Source organism: Strix uralensis, chromosome 28 (assembly GCF_047716275.1).
Source record: "Strix uralensis isolate ZFMK-TIS-50842 chromosome 28, bStrUra1, whole genome shotgun sequence".
In the NCBI taxonomy this organism is placed as follows: Eukaryota; Metazoa; Chordata; class Aves; order Strigiformes; family Strigidae; genus Strix; species Strix uralensis.
In genome coordinates, this window is record NC_133999.1 from 1,501,579 (window position 1) to 1,519,720 (window position 18,142).

At 44.2% G+C, this 18,142-nt stretch overlaps 1 protein-coding gene and 1 long non-coding RNA gene across 2 annotated transcripts in view; both read right to left on the minus strand.

Moving 5' to 3' along the window:
- The window catches only part of LOC141935644 (uncharacterized), a 128,930-nt gene extending 113,678 nt beyond the window's left edge, over positions 1 to 15,252 (minus strand). Inside the window, exons 1-2 of the long non-coding RNA XR_012626599.1 lie at positions 15,210 to 15,252; positions 15,014 to 15,127 (exon numbers count right to left, since the gene is read on the minus strand). This is a non-coding gene — a long non-coding RNA (uncharacterized LOC141935644). The remainder of the gene's footprint in view (positions 1 to 15,013; positions 15,128 to 15,209) is intronic.
- A 409-nt stretch (positions 15,253 to 15,661) lies between these two features.
- Positions 15,662 to 18,142, minus strand: part of KCNU1 (potassium calcium-activated channel subfamily U member 1) — a 51,803-nt gene continuing 49,322 nt past the window's right edge. The window contains exons 26-28 of the mRNA XM_074852033.1: positions 16,903 to 17,091; positions 16,493 to 16,596; positions 15,662 to 15,813 (exon numbers count right to left, since the gene is read on the minus strand). Of these exons, the coding sequence (XP_074708134.1) occupies positions 15,714 to 15,813; positions 16,493 to 16,596; positions 16,903 to 17,091 (393 nt within the window). The 3' untranslated portion in view covers positions 15,662 to 15,713. The remainder of the gene's footprint in view (positions 15,814 to 16,492; positions 16,597 to 16,902; positions 17,092 to 18,142) is intronic.

Consider the following 18,142-nt stretch of genomic DNA (forward strand, 5'->3'; position numbering starts at 1 on the left):
TTCATGTCCCGAAGCCTCATTCATGTGAAGAAACCAGTAGAAATGTTTGCAGTGGTAAGTAACACTCAGCCGCAGTTGGAACCGGAGGTACTATGTGCATGCCAAACATTGCATTATTATTATTATTGCTATTGACAGTATAAATGGCAGCGCCATAATGGGACAACAGCATCAGGTCTCAGGGAGGCAGAGGGTAAGGAGACATTAATATGTGCAGTCAACTTACATCTTGCACTATGAAAGTGTGCTGGTATGAGTGGTTCTGACACCTAGAACATAAACCAGATGGCCCCTTTCTTACGCCATATCATGCAAAAAGAGATTTGAATTAATTCATGTAGAAATCATGACAATTCTGTTACTGTTGGAACTCAGTATAGCGGACAGGGTGGCAGTAGATTATGCTGAATTTTTAACTTATAAAATACTAGTGACAGATGTCACTGCCTGTATTCCTTTGTTGCTTCCCATTCTTTCCATCCTCTAGTGCCCTTGTGTCCCTTCTCCAGAGCAGTAACTCTGGACTACATTGCTTAAAAACTTATTTAAATAAATTTTTGTGCAGAACTTTCTCTAAATCTGTGTGTAAAGAGAAATCCATCAAACCCAGAAGTGTGTGCCTGAACATAAAAGATGCTGTGGTAAAGGAGATTTCATTTCTCGGTGAACTCCACCTACAGCCCTTTTTGAAATTCCATCCAAAACTCATAAAATTTTACTGGCCATGGGGATTGATGAAATATGCAGGCAACAGTGCCTGCCACAAAGAGTTTGCACCCCGAGTAGTTGAGACTCAGTGGGAGAGAGGAATATCCTCCCCTGTGCTACGTGGAGGCTGAGGCACAGCAGCAAAGGCGCTTTGCCCAGGGCTGCTCTGCCCCCACCCCTGAGACCCACTGTCTGCCCAGGAGACGTTCCCTGCTCTGGGGAGGTGTCCGGCAAGGTGCCGGGGTCTCCCCGAGAGCAGAAGCAGCTTTGTGCCAGGGCAGTGCTGGCGCAGCCGCCGCGGCTCTGAGCACACCATCCCCGGGCCGCCCGGGTGTAATGAGATCCCGGGCTGCTCCCTGATCTCTGCACTTCACACATGCCTCCTCACTCCCATTTTTCAGCGCCTTCTCCACACAGCATGTCTCCTGCCGACACACCCCTGTCAGCTCCTCCATTGTGTGGCCAGCAGCGTCTTTCAGCACATGAGCCTCAGCCAATATGGCTTAAACACATCGATTCGGGGTGGGGGGGCAGCGGGAGGGAAGCCTCCACCCCCAGTGTGTCTGTTTGCGGAGGGGGGGGTCCTTTCTGCCATACAAAAGCACAAGTGGTTTTGTTCAAGCTGGCAGAGGCCGGCTGTGTTGAAGCTCCCTTTCATCAGTGGGTATTAGGCCCAAATCGCTGCCTCTTTGAATATGTACACAGCGCTTTCCATCTCCTGTCACCGGGATGACAGATCTGCCAGGCTCCTCCGGGGCCTGGCACCTGGGGCGTGCCGCGAAGCCGGCTTTTCAGCTAAGAGCACACACAGCATTTTTTCCTTCCCCCCCCCCCCCCCCCGCCTTATATATATTTTTTTTTTCCCATTGGGGAACTTTCTCCTCCGCCTTCCCCTCCATTTCCCCCCCCCCGAACCTGAATGAACACTTCTTTCAGTAATGGGTTTTTTCCACCTGGTTGACTTGATGAAAGGTTTATGAGTTGACATTATGTGTGAGAAGAACAAAGCAAGCGCGGGGATGTGTGCGTGCGCGGGGGCGGGGAGCGGGCTCGACAGAGCTGCTGAAAACTTTATTACAAACTAAGAGACGTTGGGAGCAATAAATCAGTTGGATGCTCTCTACAAACGAGCAGAAAACCACCACAGAACAGAATGAGAGTACACAAGGCCATGCTGGGCACCAGCAGGCTCCAGTGAGTTGCACTGGGCTGCTGGAAGAAGGGAGGAGGAAGAGGGGAGGGAGGAAGGGCAGAGGAGAAAGGCTGCTGGGCACTGGTCTCTCACAGGTCCCGCTTCCCCATGCCAGAGCCCTCCAGAGTCCCCACCTCGCAATCACAGTCATAGAAGCAACCGCTCCAAAGGAGGTTTCCAGAGGCGTGAACTGATGCTTCCCCACCCAGCTCAGGGTGCAAAGCAGCGGCGTTAGGAAACGAGGTGCCTTCTGGACAGACACCCCGTATCGACTCGCCCGCACTCTGGAGGTCTGTGCCCCGTCTACCCAGGCACGTCACTGCTCGAATTCTGCCTCTCCCAAGGTGAAAGTTGGCAGCTACTATTTACCAACGTACAGATGAACAACAACAGCTTGCTGTGAGTGTTTAAAAAATACCATACCTAAAACAAACAAACAAAAGAATTTCAGCTGTTGTTTGTTAGGAAACCAGAGTTAACAGGTTTACAGTTATGAAAAGCACCTTTAGAAACACAAGTTAAATGATTTTTACTTTGCATTACAGAGAAGGGGAGGAAGGACCTGAGATGCTACCAGCTGAGCCTGCAAAACAACCAGGAGGTGCATTGTCACATCAGCTCAAAGGCAAGGCTCGGTAGCTAAGACACGGCACGGCACGACTCTACCACGGCAGGCTGCTTCCCAAACAGCCTGCCTTCCCTCAGCCCCCCACGGTCCGTGCAGACGCGGTCGGCAGGTTGGAGGTTGCGGCGGGGGAAATGACAGCACGTTTCCTACAACGTCACGGGCTGCTCAGTGAGAACCATGCAGCATTCTCCTGATCTCATGTTATATTGGAAGTACCTTAGTTCATCCATTCTTTTTAAAGCATTAGCCTTAGTTCTGCTCTAATTTAGACCTGTGTTAATTAGCACTGTCTCTACTGAGGTGAATAGAGTTTCTTAGGAGGAACAGGTAACAGCTTTCCCTGACTACGCTGAATAAATTGCTCCGAGTATCCCTGTAATGTGAAAAGCAGAGCGGGTCTCACGGCATGAAAGCCTCTGAACCATACAACTGCTGTAGGTCACCCAACCCAAGTGCACGCTTCCATCGCTATTTCTCCTTAGCAATCCCATGCTGTACACAAAGGCAAACATGTTTCTATTTTAAACTCTAATCCAAGGCTACTGCATGCCTTTTGGAGTGCGGATGTCCTGGAAATGTCACTGCAGAGCAGTGTGCTCAAGAGATTAGAGCTGTTCCATTTTGCAAATGACAGCGTACAGTCACAGATGTTACTCTAGCCATGGGGTCAGACACAGTTGCTCAGGCTTAACTTGTTGAATTGCATTAATAAAAAGGAGAAGGGGCAAATGCTGAAAGATCCTGAGCAGCTGTAACTTTGCTCAGGTTAGTATTTCTAAGCCCTTTATCCCAGATAAATAAATTTCCTTTCCCCCGTAACAACCAGTAGCCATTACAAGTTCTAGAGAGATGACTTTAATGACTGAATTCTCAGGCAAAAAGTATGCTTAATATTTCCAGTCTCGTCATGTATGGACCAGCTGAAGAGTCTACACGGTTCACGGCCTTTCCGCAGAGAACTCTGCAATGAAAGTGACAGTCAGGGGGCGCCAAGAAGAATCAAGCAACTAAAGCAGCTCAGCACTGACATTTGCTGAGCCACCTAAAAGCTTCAGAGTAGAGTTGGGTTAAGGGAACTGGTCAAGACCAGAGACATGGCAATGCAGAACTGGTGGGGGATACGTGAGAACTTAAACAGGATGGCCCAGGAGCAGATATACATGGATGGTTGGGAACACTGTCACTCGCAGGGTTCAGGTTAATGTGCCATGGCAGCCCTGGGTCTTCAGACCAAGAACTGCAAGAGATGAGCAGTTCTGGCCAGGCTGCAGAGCCCCACCTCCAAACGGTGACACCGTGCAGGTTGTGACTGAAGGTCACAGGCAAAAAGTAACATGAGCACAACCTGCTGGAATCCCAGGGGCCTGGTTCTCCCACCAGCGGTCATTTACACTTGGGCACTTCACACAGTGAGCAGCAAACACCAATTGCAAACTAGAAGGAAATCAGGCTGTGTTAACAATATTTCCAGAAGAGACTAATACTACAGGATGCTTCTATTTTTACGTACCTAATTTGAGAGCTTCTGATTTGCAGGTAGTGAGAAGTGAGTAGCTTTTACATTTTTAGAAAACCAGGTGCTTTTAAGATGTACCTTTAACATCAAAACCCATTTTAAATCACCACTGAGAATCTTGGCTGGTGTATAATAATGCTTCCAGGCACTTGCTCTGAAAAGCAGCCTGAGCTCTGTCCTAGATCAGCATGCAGTGACACGCATCATTCACACTAATGGACTACTTCTAGCTGTGCTGGGGGAGAGGGAAAGGGAAGGGCTGGGGAAAAAGTGCCGAGATGTACTGGGAAAAAAAAAAAAGCCAAAATAAAAATCAGGTGCAATTGCAGCTCCAGCCTGCATGCTTGGTGTTAATCATTTGCTCCTTTTCTGTGACTCATATCTGCTCTACACTTTTGCACTGTGAGCAATTCTGGTGCTCTGTAAAAAGCCAAGTATAGATGAGCTTGAATCTATAGCTAGCACCATATTAGCGGGGTTTCTGCCCACCTGCTGCCCAGGGCATGGAGAATCTATCATTTCTTTAGGGTCTGTAGCTGCCTGAGGAAAGCTGGGGGGAAGAAGAGCCATAAATTACCTAGTTACTTAAATTTTTCCAAGCAAAAGTTTGAATCAAGCACATGAGTCAAACGCTGCTCTACCAAACCGACCTGGGTCAGAGGGACTGAAGTTGGCAGGACAACTTGGGTGGAAGATGATAGGTGTTTGTTCCCTACTGCCCACTGCTGTTTAAGAAGCAGTAGGCAGGCTCTCTGTTCTCTTGTTCCAGCTACAGCTGAGGAGACAACACAATAATCAAAGCTACTTTATGGTACCTCTAATGGAGCAGGGAAGGAGTTTCATGGGAGTGACCAGAAGCACCTGCAGGATTTGAGACACAGGTATATAAAGAGCAATACACTCTCTATTTTCTCTCTAGAAGTTTCTCACAGAACTATCCACGTAGCACTGACATCTCTCTCCTTCAAGGTATTAATGAATTAAGAGACATTTTTGAGCAAATATTTGGGGGAATGTTTTTTATCCATGTGACATTATTAGCATTGAATTTTCACTGTCATTTTATTGTCAGGCCATTCACTACTGTGAAATCCTTCTGGAACAGAACAACATCATTGTGACATCTGCTCCTCTGTCTCTTTTCTAAATGATGAATACTCTAGTCCAGAGCCACCCCCTCCTTGCCCATCACTCTATTCTGACCAGTAGGCCTGCTCTGGCTCAAGGGTCGATTTTTTGCAGTAATTCATTCCCTCTCTACACCAGAGTTTTGCTAGACACCAGGCCTTGCCTGTCTGTAGGCTGTCGGGGTGACGATCCCAAAGAGGGATGTGATCGCTTTATCCAGACCACTCTGACAAAAATGGGTCCTGTTCTAAAGCATGAAGGAGTTGAAGTCAAGACTAGCACCACGTCCCTCACGTCCTGAAGAGCAGGACTTACACCCTGACAAGCTCTTGATTACAAGCTCTGATTTTTCATTCTCAGACCTGCTTTTCCTTTTCCTTGGTAGCAAATCTGATCCGTGCACTTGCTGACTAATGCTAACAAATCAGGCCAATTGCTGCTTACTGGAATCACCTTTCAATGGGGAGTTGACAGCCAGAACAATGCATCTGTTTGCAGCCTGTGGAGGCTGCGGGGAGCATCTGTCATCAGAGGAGCTACTTGTCAAAAGAGGTTTCAGGCTCTGGCTGATTCTCAGAACAGGGAAAAGAGACATGTACAGACCTATAGCTGGACTGTTGTTTTGTATTGGTGGTGCTTTCATCCTCCCCTTTCTTTGCTTCCCCAGCTGACTTTGTTCTATCAGATGTGGCTTTTAATTATGAGAGTTCTATGTGCCATTAGTGGTTTAACTGAAGGGAAATTGAGCCATATAAATAGCACCATTTTGCTATTCTCTGTTTATATTAAGCTGGATTTCCCTTTTGATATTTATTGAGGGAGATGTAGACCTGTTTGAAGATTCAGTTCAACTAGTTAAGATTTTACTGGAGGAAGGAATTTAGCCACTGAAATTGCCACAGGCAGCATCACAACTAGTTGGGTAGGAAAGAAGCAAGCAGCAACCACTACTTAGGCAAGACAGATGACATCAAAGAGACATTCCACCAGGGGTTTTTTAGCAGTCAGTAAATTATGCGTGTACAAAGTAATAAAGGAAGTGTAATAATGCCTTATTGTTATACGGGCACCTTTCATCCTGAAGGATAGTAGTTTACAAGCTGGAGATCTCAACAGTGGAGTTAGTATTATGTTTTCTCTTGCAGGGCTGAAGTATGATTTACCATTTCAGTCTTAAGCTGATTAAGAAATTACAGTTTGGAGAATATTGTCAATGAAAAACATTGCTGAAAAATTGCATGAAAAATTAACATTTGAAAAAGACACTTTTTATATATTTTTAAAAGGAAAGCATTTTCTTCATGTAGAGAAAATGATATTTTCATTTGAAAATAAGAACAACTAGTTATAGTAAAAGGTGAGGGACAAGTTTTAATTAAATCTTGAGAAACACAAACTCTTTACACTGTAGGTAGCAGTCTATGGTCAGCAGTATGAGCTTGTCAGATGCAGTAATACTGGGCATCCTATGAGAGCTCAGACAAGTTGTATTTATAAGCAGCAGCTTTGGGAATAAAAAGGGGGAGACCAATGGCATAAGACACTGTACAAAATGCAGAGACAAGGGAAATACTGGTTAAACCCCTAAGAGAAAACTCCTCAGACCGATTCAACGTGGAGTCAGCTCTCTGCAGACACACAGTTCCAGGTCTTATAGGCTTATTCAAATGGAAACCTCCAGAGCAAAGTGCCTGATCCCTAACTCACCTCACTGGAAAACACAAAGTGCTGAGTTAGTGCTACTGGAGACTGGAAGTGCAGTTGTAGGGAATCCGAGTTACTGCACACCAGTCTTTGGATCAAGAAGGTAAGATGCTACAGAACCTGTTGGCTCCCAGAGCAACTCGCAGTGTACATGGGACTCCAAGAAGTGCTGAGTAAGGAATTACAAATGCTTCTCAACACTTCTTACGAGTTACACAGCACTTGTAAGGGTGTGAAAGCAAGACCTGGTGGGAGACTGTTGTCCTCAGCCTTGACTCCTTGTCAAGGTATTGTTTTCTTCCGCTATGATACATAATTTGGAAATACTTGTGCATCCACAAGGTTTACCAAAATAAGCAGGATTTGCACATGCTCAATTGCACCTTAGGCGATGTGGATCCACTAAGAGGTAATTGACCCTAATGCTGAAGGGGATTTTCAGGCTGTCTCATCTATCTCCTGGAAAAGACCTCCTGGCAGGGATATTGCTTCATTAGAAAGCAACCGAGTGTTTTAAGTTCATTTCTATCTTCTGCTAGGCAGAGGTTTATAAGTGCACCTAGAACTGACTAAGACTGCCAGCATACAAACTACATTTATGGCTAAATTATAAATTATGAGACCATGAAAAAAAGGGAAGGGGCTGGCTCCTTTTGTTTTGGTTAAGGCTGTGCAACCACCGCTAGAAAATTCTTTATCTGTAGGGAGTGTTGCTTGTTTGCGTGGTAGCACATCCTCCCAGACAATGCTGCATGTTAGAGGCTGTTCAGAAAGGAGCAGAAAAAAAATGGGTGAAATTAGTCTCTACTGGTTGTTGTCCATTTTCACTGGTAATTAGCTTGGCTACCTCTACCATGTATTATGCAATGTAGATGCAGACTTGATTACTTCTGCCCAGTAATACTCACAAGCAGAGTTAGGTTGCAACATGAGATGAGGAAGTAAAAACTGAAGTTTAATAGAAAGCAACAGACACAGACAAGCAGACATCACCATCTAATGATGTTTGAAGAGCTTCTCTCTTTCAGCTGAATGTCTGTTTGGCCTCTAGGCATTATGAACTGTATCAGTCAAATTCTCTGTGCCACCCCTTGTTTATGAAGAAAGCTACAATTACTCATATTTGACAACTCAGTCCCACAAAGCCTTGTGAAGTTCAAAGCGCTACCCACCTGGTATTTCTATTTTACAAGCATGCAACAACAAAGTATAACTTTGGGAATCTTTCAACCTTTCTTTCCCACATGCTGAAGTATTCTTGTTCGCCCCTCCCTCTCTAGCTTTTATTTCACTCGGTATCACACTGAGAAGACTGAGATAATTCAGATAAGTGGGGGACGAGACAGGAAAGATCTGTTTAGGATCGGTGCTTGATTGAGTTTTAAAAGAAGCATGCCACATTGAATAAATTAGATCCCTGGGAGATTTTAAGTGGCCCAAGTGGCCCACAGGACCCAGGTTCAGGGGTGTTAACCAAGGCCTGAAATGACTTTGAGCAATGCACTCCACTCCAAAGATCGCTCTGGCTTCAGCAGAGCCCCTCTGAATGCAGCCCAGACTGTGCAGACAGCAAAGGCTGGCGCAGAGGTTTATGAGAGCTCCTTTCATACCTCTGCATTATTATAGAGATGTGTGTCTGAAGATGCCACGATTATAATGGAGAATGTTTATTTTGTCTGTAACCCAGCTGGCTGGTTTGCTGTATTTCAAATCTCTTCAAGTAAATAAATGAGGGGACTCTACTTTCCCCTCTACACTGCAGTGTGTATACATGAGTGTTATTTCCTGTATCAGATTCCTGTACAAAAACTGCTGTCAGGCTATTAATAATCTGGAAAAACACCTTGAAACTTGACTCAATGAGGGCACATTGCAAATGGGCTCTAATGGCTTTTATTTCTCATCTCTGTCACCTCAGATCTAATCTGCCATTTTCTCATTTTTTATCCTCTCTGGTCCCCTCAAAAATCATTCAGCAGCTCTTCCCTCAGTGCCAGGCAGAGCAGAGGGGGCCATGTGATGGGGTCAGCAGGCATTTATTAACAGACAAAGGTCAAGTGTATCATGTACTGCGACGCAGAGTCTTGGGCACACTCCCAGAACAGAGCAAAGGTGAGCGTGCGGCAGCTTCCTGCCACTCCGAGGCCTAGAATCAAAATGCAGAAAGCAAAGGAAGATGTAGTCCTGGAGGGAAAATATTCCCACCACCACAAAGAAATCTTACAGAACTCCCCACCCCAAACTCAGCCCTCCCCCCATAACTTTTCATTTTATGGGCCAGTACAGAAGTTTCCTGGATCCTAAGACTTGCTTTTAGCCACAGGGAAAGAATTAGCCAAGACTGTCCCCAAAAGCCAGTAGCAAATCCCTGGATAGCGACATGCTTGCTTTGTGGATTGTTTCTTTTTTTTTTTTCTTTAATTAAAAAAAAAGCAGCCTGGAACTGAAATTAGAACTTTTTTCCCCCCACGCCCCCCTCCTCTATTTTGGGGCCACTTATTCATCCTCCGTGGAAACAATCTAGGCACCATCAACATTTTAAAGCACGTGTCCCTCTGTTTAAACACGCACTCCTTACGTTGAGTTTGGTGTGGTATATTTGCCTGAAGAAAAAATGCAAATTAAAGGCTACTTAGTTCCTTCTCCTCTGAAAAAACTGAGAGAAAGAATGTGAGAGGACATTGAAAAGCATTATACAGGACTTGTGACCTATTAAGAACTTATGGTCAGACTTTTAAAAGTTGTTCAGATGCTCTGAAGTTCTTAATTAGATATCACTACATTTTTAATTAAATGGTATTCCTAGGTATCTAATTACCTTTAAAATAAATGGACCTCAGGGGGGTCTAGGGGGAAAAGGCATGAGGCAGTTTCTGACAAAAGTTGTACAGTACATGATTCTCAGAGAGAAGCCACAAGTCCTTTTTTTCCCCTCAACCATCTTGACATTACAATCTGTTTAGGAGTTCCTTCTTTTCTGTTTTATTTGGTTATACAAACATTAATTTAAGGAATATTTCTCAATCCTCCTGTGGGAATCCAACCCAATTTTCAGAGACAATGCATGTGCAAAAATGACTAACATTTCTCTTTGAGGAAGGGAGGAGATTTAAGGCTTTTGACTCAAGGTTGATTTTCTTTCCCCTCCTTTTTCTTCTCCCTCCTTCTTCTAAGTATCTCTTTATTCATCACTTTAATTACCTAATCGTAAATTTCTTTAGGGGGTTACTTAGAAGGAAAATTAGCATCAAAGCTTGGCAGTAAATTCAGGGGCTTTTGGAGCAAGTCCAAGCTGTTTCACCTGTGATTAATTAGATGATTTTTTTCTTTAAGTGCCAGAGGGCTGTTGAGGTCTTTAAGCAGTTACATGACTGCTGGCAGCTCAGGAATTATGATTGATGCATTAGTCTGGCATTTAGGACTTCTGCTTCTTTTTGGTAGTTGCCTGGATAAGCAAGTACATAAGACTGGTGGAAACAAAAGGCTCATTGCTGGCAAGTGCCAGCCCCTGCTCTGATAGAAGAGTGAAGGACCTGGGTACATGTGCTTCTCCACTGCTGGCAGAGTGCTCAACAGGACTAAGGTGAGAGGAAGGGAGAGAGAAAAATGCCTACTGCTCAGATTATATTTGACAGAGTCACAATATCAAGTCATAGCAGTACTTCTTTTCTTTAAAGCTTTCTTTAAGGTATGGGTTTATTCAAGAATGAGAATGAGAGGGAAAGAGAACTAAACCTTTAACCTCAACCCTGGTAACCTTCTGTAAAAAAAAAAAGATGTACTTAAAAAATGCATTTCTCTTTCACAAAGAACTAATATTCCTTTCCCCTTGCCCCAAAGGGAAAAGAATGAATATCAGTGGGGTGCATTTTTTTCTTAAGCAGAAAACCTTACAAGAAAACCAAGTTCCAAGTCACAGTGATGACTGATCTGGCTCCTCCTTCTGGCTGGAAAGAAAAATCCTGTTGTGTCACCAAAAAAAAAAAAGTCAACCCCAAAAACCCCATGTTCTCCATTAAAGTCTTAGCAGAAGTTAGAAGCATCAGCCAACTCTAATCGCTATCCCCATGCAACTCCCACCCATGCCCAGGACAGAGGAGTTCGGAAAAGCATCTCAACTTGTGGGGAGGTAGAGCCCAGTGGGCTGTGTCTATACTTTCACTGCTCTAGATACATCTATTTTCTGGGAAATGGAGAAACTTCAGTCACTGATGCTTATTAGTTGGCACATGTGTACTACAGAAAAAGTGTCAGAAGCATTAATGATGCACTTCCAGATTGCTTAATACAGTTAGCTCACCTAATTCACTCTGCATGGCCTCCTGCTGCAAGTAGAGAAGCAATCAGCAGTTAAACAGCTCTAGTCCCTTTATAACTGGCCGCTAGAGAGACGGTGGGGAATAAGACGATGGCTTTATGGTACATTGGTGGCAGGTCAAGAGAGTAAGCTGAGGTAGATGGATGGGAAAGCAGCAAAGAGCCCTTCCGTCAGGAGGAAGGGGCTAGAGAACCCACTGCCAATTAATGACTAAGAGACACCTCCTTCTGTTCTGGCATTAATTTAAACCATTAGGTGTTTGGAGTTTATCTCAGCAGAGTAAAATCATCTTTCAGACAAGATACGTACTTTGCAGGAAACTGTGTGTATGCTCTCAAAAGCTACTCCTGCTGTCATGCATCCTTCCTCCCAAGTGTTCTCAGGACAACAGGATGTCCCTTCCCATCAGGAGACAGCTCCTCATCCTGCTGTGAAGTAGTTAATCTCCATGGGAAGTTCCCAGGCCTCTCACCATCCCTGCTCAGAGAATAATGACATTTGGTGTTTGCAGCCACCTCTTGTTTTTGTCAATGCCCAGCCTGCCTCATCTAACATTTATAGAGTCTGGATTCTCCTCAGATCTCATTGACTATGTGTCAGTCACCACCTGCAGCATGCTGCACTGCAAAACCCAGCCCAGCTCACAGCAGTGACACCCTTCACTACTCATTCTGCTGGATTGTATCTGACTCCAGGAAGGAGGAGGAGGAGGGAGAAAACCACCCTGGCCTGGATGTATATATTCATCTCCTTATGGGCAAGTGCTCTTTGTCGAGGCCTGTGTTCGTCTCGGTGTGTGTGCCCTGAGCAGCGTCGGGATCCAGGTGGATGCCTGTGTTAGGATAAGTGCGTTAGCATCTTTGAGTCTCTGCAGAGTCTACATATCCCTGCACGCATCTTTGGAGAGATTTCTGGCTCCATTCGTCACGTAACAGCCTGAAACGACAGTGCGGCCCAGCTGACAAGACAGACAAGACACATAACTGCCAGACAGCTGACCTACTGGGTAATCTCAAGTAACTTACTTTCCCGTTTGAAAGCATGATGATACTTGTCTGCTTCTGTAAAGAGGCTGACCATCTTATAACAAATGGAAAAGTAAGTCATCAGGAGTGCTCCATGAAGACTGTTTGAGCCACCTCTGGAAGAGACTGTTAGGTCCCCAGACAGACTGGCAGGGGAGCGACCATGTTAGCACGAGCTGAGATCTGAGAGCAGAAATGCAAAATGGCCTAGTGGGAAAGCAGCTAGCCAAGAAATCAGGAGATCTGGGTTCTGTTTTTATCTTTTCCACCAATCTGGTAAATGCTTTTGAGCAAACTACAACTCCTCTGCTTCCCTTATAACTCCTTTTTGTATAAACCACCTAAGCTCGCTAGGGGCAGGGACTACTTCTGATTGTATCCGACACAATAAGTTTCAGAACTCAATTGGAGACTCTGGTAACACAGCTAAAAAGTAAAACCTACTAATATTAATCACCACCCACACACTAAGGTGACCTTTACAGCTTAGAATGGGTGCAGATTAGCCATCTACAGTGCAGAGATCCCATAACAGCTTTGCGTACCACGCCGTGGTTTTCACTGCAGGAGCTGAATTCATATAAACGTCTGACCCAAACAATGCTCAAGAAGATACTGTTGCTGAAGATTCAAAGGTGGTAGCTTCAGAAAGCATGTTTGCATGCACCCACACACAGATTCTCTCCTACACCTTTGCTTTTCACAGTTTGTGACAACAGAGATTATTCCTTGCTGGAAGAATGTGGCATTGTTGACATTTTGAAAAAAGCAAAACAGGCCTTTGCTTTGCCTGAACAGCACAGGCTTTCTTGATCAGCTGTCTGAGGTGCCTCATCTGTACAAAGCATTTATACCTGTCTAACATCAAAAAGTAAGGTAAGACAAGTCACTTTGATGCTCCAGAGCACATGCCTAACATGATTACTGCAGAATCTTCCTGGTGATAATAGAATTATGCAAAGGAGGCCTTGACCCATTAATGCTTTTACCTGTCTTAGGATTTCTCTCCCTCTTCCTTCTTTCCTGAGAAGCAGAACTGCTTGCTCAGATATGGCAACTGAACAAAAAGGTGGAATAGGCAAAGTGAAAGAGGTCCCTTCACCTCTCCCCACTCCACCTTACCCCAGTAAGTTACACGCTCCAGCAGTTACAGGTTAAATGACTGGAAACACACTGTCCTGGCAACGCTGTATGACTGGAGATGGGCACGTTCCCACCACAGAGACAGAGACTGCCAGCGGGGAAAGCACCGCACGTGTCGTCACCCCCAGCCCTGCACCTAAGACACCTTGGAGAGAAGGAATGGTTTAAAAAAATGCAATTGCTGCAAACCTCTCTTTCTAATGGAAAGAAGAAAGAGACACCAGGGGTTGCAACAGTTTTACACCAAGTACATGGCCTGGAGTAACACAGTAGTACATCCAGTGTTTGGTGCCCTAAAGCTGGAACTAATATGTCCTGCATCTCAATCACGGAGGAGTGCTTTCAGCATTTGCCTCCATTTTCTAGGAAAAGCAGATGATTTCAGATAAGAAGAGTTTGCTGGCAAGATAGTCTGAGTTTCTCACACACTCAGGGAAGTTACGAGTAAACAGGTTTTAGTATTTCTTGCAGTTTTCTTGATAAAAATGCCTTAACATTGCACAAGACTTGCTTAATATCAGAACACAGAGGTCCAAGCATATGTAGTTATTTAAAAGCAATGGAACAATAAGAAAGAAAAAGGGATGTTACCCCCCCCGTGTCCTGCTTAGACTGAGTTATAGCTGAAAATAAAGCAAAGTCCAGATGATGACAATATAGAAAGCTTGCAGAATCTTAGATTGAGGTATCCTTTGCAGTCAAGGGACTGCAAAGCCTGCCCAGGCTCTTCCTTCCACCTTTTAACTGCCTTGTCTGTTTAAAATAACGCATGCTAGGGAATGGACTGAGACACTATTATTGAAGCCTTGTTCTGCCAGAGAGTAAACAGAATCCAGTGCACAAATTCTTATCTAAGTTTGTATATACAGCGGGTGATTTTAGGCCAAAAAACTCCTACCAAGAGATCAGCTGACTGTCTTGGCTCAAGTTCAGGTCTGCAAAGGGCTGGCAAAGGGGAAGCATGCTTCCTATGTATTTTGTTTGCTCTAAGAATGGTTCACTGATTCCTACTTGCAATCTGTCCTAAATTGAAAATGTATGATTAGTTTGTTCCAGGAAAGATGAGTCCAACACATTAAGGCTCAGACCTGAATCCAAACTCCAAACTTCCCCAAGCGCAGATATGTTTCCATTTGGAGTTTTGGTCCAAGCTTTTCTCTTGGTTTTTACTCCCGCTGTTTGAGTCGAGTTCCTAAATGTCCCGTCCTAAGTTAGTACCTATTTATGTTAGGCCAAACAAATCACAAGAGACAGTCCTTTTCCCAAAGCTCTCATTATCTAAATTAATAAGTATTATTATATTCCCTGTATGCAGCAAGCAGCATTAGGATACAGTTAAATAAGGTTACACAGTCAGCTTGTTCAAGAGCTGTGCACTAAGGCCAGCTGCTTGACTCTTAAGCTTGGTGCTTTACCTCATTCCTCAAGAGGAAAAGTGCAAGCCCAGATCTGACCATTCCCATGGGTAGGAAAGCCTCTGGAGTATCTATTTGAAACAAAGACTTACTTTCCCATTTTTCCTGTCTAAAATAGAAAAAAGACCAAGACCTTATTCTTGAGCTTCAAGGATCTGTTAATTGGCTCCCTAGTAAAATTACAGAGACTCAGCTGCCTGATAATGATTGTAAATGACAGAGACTATCAGGTTTACCTTGTGATGTCCCTGGGGAGCTTGCAGTTAGTTTAGTCTGAACTCTGCGTCAGCTGTTTGGGTTCCTTTCTTCTCGGCATGTGGTATCTGGACTCAAGCTGCAGTCTTTCAAACCTAATTAGTGTTAGGGGAAAGAGAGAGAGAGAAAAGCCCAAACAACAACAGTCTCCTTCCCTCAACTGACTTTATAACTTACAGGCAGGACCTGATCTATGGAACATGTTCATGGGCAATTTTTGCTTTGTTTTTTGTTTCTTTTCATGTGTATCAATGCAGCATCTTCAGTTCTGGCTGCAAGAAAACTGAATTTTAGTGTGCTGGAGTCTTGGAACTTTGAGAAGTTCAGCAGAGAATCTCTAAACTCAATAGAGTCCTCATGTCTCATAGCTGGGTCTGTTCTGTGCAATGCTGAGCAGAAACTCAAGGGTTTGCCCTCTTCCTCACAGAGAGAGCATTTTACACTCTGGTATGTTTGTTGTTAAAGCTTAACAATATTGTTTTCACTAATAACCTCATGTTAATGTTTAGCCAAATTCAAACTGCCACTCCTAAGAAACAAGAACACACACAAGTCATTGTGGGGGTCTTACTAACTTGTGCAATTTTTTATTTGCAGGGCATTTCACAATCTCTTCTAACTCTGGCATGAAGGTGCCTGTGCTACCTGTTTTCTTGCTTGGTAACTGCCTTCCATCCCACATCACAGGTCATCAGTTGTTGCAGTGTTGAATGGAACAACGCAGAACAGCAGATCTGTAGACAGCATCTTCAAATCGCTGGCAGGCCGAGCAATCACAAACCTGAAAAGGCAGTAGCATGTGAGGTTCAGGCTGCTTTGTGAGGCCTTTGAACTAAGTGTCTGGGATAGCAAGAAAGCTGTAGGGTTTTTTTTGCAATGACTGATTGCATGTGCAGAATTCTTTGCAACAATGAGACTATATACAGAAGGTTTAATTTTACCTAGGAATGGGATACATATATTTAAATGAAGCTAATTAGTCTCTGGAACAGCTACTGAAAGATGTGATAAATTTTGTGATTGCTCAAAATCTTTAAGTCAAGATTAAATGCCTCTCTAGGAGATCTTGAAGATCAAGCAATCACTGAAATCTTGAAATTGGAAGAATCAATGAGTAGAACAGGTTAGATGAGAAGGTTCTCTCTGCCTGCAAACTCTCTGAAATCCCTGCCCTCAGCAGCATTGCTAACTTCATGCTCCAAGAGCTCTCTAATGCAGAAGGCTCACTTGTAAAGATAAATCACAGCTTAAGTGAACATAAAGGAATCTCATACAAGCGCCAGTAAGCACCATGTTCAGACCACACACCAGTTTGCCTCAAATGGCCTTAGCTACCAAGAAGAATGTCTAAATCCAAGACAAAAATAAGTAATTCGGGTTGCCAATAACAGAAGCCTAACTTCAAAGTCACAACTACTATCTTTTGATTTATGGTACAATTTGAGATCAAGTATACTTGCCTATTCTTGTACGGATTGGGCTCTTCCATCAGGCGGTAGAGCCCAAAGCAGAGTATCCCAAACAAGTCTAAAGCTCTGCAGTAAATGTCTCCAAAGGAGTCCTCCTGCTATAAAGGAAGCAAAACCACTCTTATCTCAAAGGAACCAAAGAGGACAATTCAGCCCAATACTTATTTAGCCAACTATCATCACTGTTCACTACTTTTAGTATTGTAGTATTTGAAAGAAAGGAAAGGAAATGACTGGTCCCCCATAAATAAGGGCTGACATCTTTATCTCTTCAAAACACAGCTCAAGCTACATAGTGAGATTCAACTGAACGAAGCTCGACTTCAGGTAATGACAGTGCAAACGTACCAGCAGCAAGGGTGGAAGCGGCCCGGGAGGCACCACGCAGTGATGTAACTCACCAAGAAACCCCTTAACAACCTCCTGGGCAGCGGCAGGAGCGCCAGTTTGCATCCAAGTCGGGAAGCCCCGTGGATCACGTCGTCAGGACTCCTGCTGCCCTCTTCCAGCCGCTGTTCCCCCAGTGCTGGGCTCGTCCCGCTGGTCACCAGAGTCTGCAGCAGAGCCAAGATGTGATGGTTGTAGTATGTCTGGAAAGCAAGAGACAATGAAAAGTCAAAGACAAAAGAGTATGCCTTGGAAAAGGAAATCAAGTTTTCCAGTGAAAACCTAGAGAAAGTGATCAGACACTTTGGAGTTGTTCGCATACTTAAAGTAGTCCTTAATTATGTTTAAAGTTTTCTGACAATATTTATGGATCATCACCTGCTTAGCCCATTTCAGCTTCAAAGAGCAGTCAGAAGATCCCAGCCCTGCTCCTGCAATAGAATGCACTAAGCTGTGTCCGAATGGGAGATTTTCAAAGGCACAAACGGAGCAGGGACGGGCGTGCACACGTGCGTGTCTCTGTGTGTGTGCCTGTGTGTCTGTCTGTGTGAGGACCGGGCAGCAGCTCTGGGGTGTGACCTGAGTAGGAGCACACTGTACAAGGTGAGGCTGAGGAGCATGACTGCCTGCCCAGCCCTACTGGATGCAGGTGCCCAAGTAAACTCTGTCCTTGTAGTTGCCATATTGTTTTGAAAACCTCTCTGTGCCCTTATCTCAGTCTATTTTTTGGAAAAAAAAATTACCATGGTTCAAATTCAGATCTAAAGCAAAAAAAGGCCTAGAGTCTTTATTTTTAAATTTTTTTTAATCTAAAAGAGATGCACTGAAGGCAGAGGAAACAAATAACTTAATTTCCACCCTTTCTCCAAAAGCTCATTTCCTACATAGAGCCACTCTGTGGAATCTGTCACCTGCATTTGCCTGAGTAAAGAAACTAAACAAGCTGCAGAGGAGGAATGGTGTTACTAAATCCATGCTGAACTCAAATCCGCTTAAGAACATCTGACCATATTGTCGGGCAAAGGGGTATAATGCTGTTAGAGTAATTCTCAGTCTTTTAAAGTAAGGAGCTATAGTCCAGGGTTATCCAGGAGTGATACAGCTTCGGGGGAATCTGCGCTTTACATATTTAACAGAAGCGTGCTGAGCTCTTTAACATATCATTGCTGTACTTTTTGACATCAAAAGGATTGCATTTCCATACTTGGATGAATTAATAGGATTTGCATGTCACCCTCATTCTGTACTTTCTTT